Below are 2,500 nucleotides of genomic sequence, written 5' to 3'. Positions count from 1 at the left end.
AACCTTTTAAGATAAATGGCCAGATGGAGATAGATGGACTTCAACTCCCAGAATCCCTCAGCCATTCTTTTAGCAACTTTGTAAGATAGATGGACTTCAACTCCCAGAATTCCCTAGTCATTCTCTTGGCCACCTTTTAAGGTGGGGGGACTTCAACTCCCAGAATCCCTCAGCCATTCTTTTATCAACCTTTTAAGATAAATGGCCAGATGGAGATAGATGGACTTCAACTCCCAGAATCCCTCAGCCATTCTTTTAGCAACTTTGTAAGATAGATGGACTTCAACTCCCAGAATTCCCTAGTCATTCTCTTGGCCAGATGGGTGGACTTCAACTCCCAGAATCCCTCAGCCATCCTTTTAGCAACTTTTTAAGATAGGTGGACTTCAACTCCCAGAATCCCTCAGCCATTCGTTTGGCAACCTTTTAAGATGGGTGGACTTCAACTCCCAGAATCCCCCAGCCGGTATAGCATGGGAATTCTGGGAGTTGAAGTCCGCCCCTCTTAAAACTTGGCACGGTTGAGACGCATCCGGATATAAACACCGGTGAACCAAGAAACCAAAACAACAATAGATTTGTGGTGTGTTTTTTTTCAGCGCCATCACAAACTCTTTTATTATTTGTATTCTTAATCAGCGCGGAGGCAGGGGAGACCTTGACGGAGGGGAAAGCGAGTGGGAGATGCAGGAGGAGGCGAACCGCGGGCGAGCGCAAAGGACTCAACGGGGCTCTTCGGCGGGGGGGGGGGGTTAATCCGGGAAGAGCAAGAAGCCGGAGAAGACGCTGTCGGCTCCCTCCATGCCAACCATCCCGTTGTAATCGTTGACCGCCAGCCACACCTGGTGCCCGGCTTCCAGCTGGAGCAGGACGCCCCCGGAGCTGACCTGCTTGGGGTTGGAGAGGTGGTCGCAGAAGCTGGCCACCCGCTCCCGGTTACGGTAGAGATTGACGCAGAGGTTGGAGGTGAGCGAGGTGTGGAAGACGAAGTAGTAGACGCCCGGAATGCGGCAGGTGAACTTCCCCGTGGAGGTGTCGTAATCGTGGTAGGTGTTGGTCACGTTGCCGTGGAAGACCACGGGGGCGTTCTTCACCGGGTGCTCGTGGGTCTGGCGCTTGACGGTGAAGGCCGATTGGTACATGAGCTTGTGGCCGCCGGGGTCTCCGGGCTCCCCGCGATCCCCTTTGGGACCGACGTCGCCTGGGCTCCCGGGAGCTCCCCGGGGTCCGCTTTTCCCGGGCAGCCCAGGGAGCCCTGGGTCACCCGCCTCTCCTTTGGGTCCGTGGCTCCCGAAGGCGGCAGGAGGACCTGGAGGACGGAGAGGAGGTGAGTTAGAAGCAGGAGGGGAAGGTCACCAAGGGAGGCACAAAGGTAGCTTTCGAAGTACAATCATTCCTTTAAGGGAATAAGGGAGCTGGGAGGTCCTCTAGCCCAACCCCCTGCTAAGGCAGGAGACCCTAGGCCATTTCAATCAATCAATCAGAATAGAGCTGGAAGGGACCTTGGAGGTCTTCTAGTCCAGCCCCCTGCTCAAGCAGGAGACCCTAGACCATTTCAATCAATCAGAATAGAGCTGGAAGGGACCCTGGAGGTCTTCTAATCCAACCCCCTACTCAAGCAGGAGACCCTAGACCATTTCAATCAATCAGAATAGAGATGGAAGGGACCTTGGAGGTCTTCTAGTCCAGCCCCCTGCTCAAGCAGGAGACCCTAGACCATATCAATCAATCAATCAGAATAGAGATGGAAGGGACCTTGGAGGTCTTCTAGTCCAGCCCCCTGCTCAAGCAGGAGACCCTAGACCATATCAATCAATCAATCAGAATAGAGATGGAAGGGACCCTGGAGGTCTTCTAATCCAACCCCCTGCTCAAGCAGGAGACCCTAGACCATATCAATCAATCAATCAGAATAGAGATGGAAGGGACCTTGGAGGTCTTCTAGTCCAGCCCCCTGCTCAAGCAGGAGACCCTAGACCATTTCAATCAATCCATCAGAATAGAGCTGGAAGGGACCTTGGAGGTCTTCTAGTCCAGCCCCCTGCTCAAGCAGGAGACCCTAGACCATTTCAATCAATCAGAATAGAGATGGAAGGGACCTTGGAGGTCTTCTAATCCAACCCCCTGCTCAAGCAGGAGACCCTAGACCATTTCAATCAATCAGAATAGAGATGGAAGGGACCTCGGAGGTCTTCTACTCCAACCCCCTGCTTAAGCAGGAGATCCTAGACCATTTCAATCCATCAATCAATCAGAATAGAGCTGAAAGGGATCTTGGAGGTCTTCTAGTCCAATCCTCTGCTCAAGCAGGAGACCCTAAACCATTTCAATCAATCAATCTATCTATCTATCAATCAGAATAGAGCTGGAAGGAACCTTGAAGGTCTTCTAATCCAGCCCTCTGCTCAAGCAGGAAGCCCTAGAGCATTTCAACCAATGAAGGAATAAATCCATCTATCCATCCATCCATGAGAATAGAGCTGGAAGGGACCTTGGAGGT

The 2,500-nt window shown here is 52.2% G+C and overlaps 1 protein-coding gene across 1 annotated transcript in view; it reads right to left on the bottom strand.

Annotated features, from left to right (window-relative positions):
* Positions 1-577: 577 nt before the first annotated feature.
* Positions 578-2,500, bottom strand: part of C1QC (complement C1q C chain) — a 4,069-nt gene continuing 2,146 nt past the window's right edge. The window contains exon 3 of the mRNA XM_087701991.1: positions 578-1,309. Coding sequence (XP_087558117.1) covers positions 753-1,309 — 557 coding nt within the window. The 3' untranslated portion in view covers positions 578-752. The remainder of the gene's footprint in view (positions 1,310-2,500) is intronic.

The sequence above is a fragment of the Thamnophis sirtalis genome, unplaced genomic scaffold (assembly GCF_051295495.1).
Source record: "Thamnophis sirtalis isolate CommonGarterSnake01/CBP01778 unplaced genomic scaffold, rThaSir2_p1.2 scaffold_15, whole genome shotgun sequence".
Lineage (NCBI taxonomy): Eukaryota > Metazoa > Chordata > Lepidosauria > Squamata > Natricidae > Thamnophis > Thamnophis sirtalis.
This window is presented reverse-complemented; position numbering and strand designations above follow the sequence as displayed.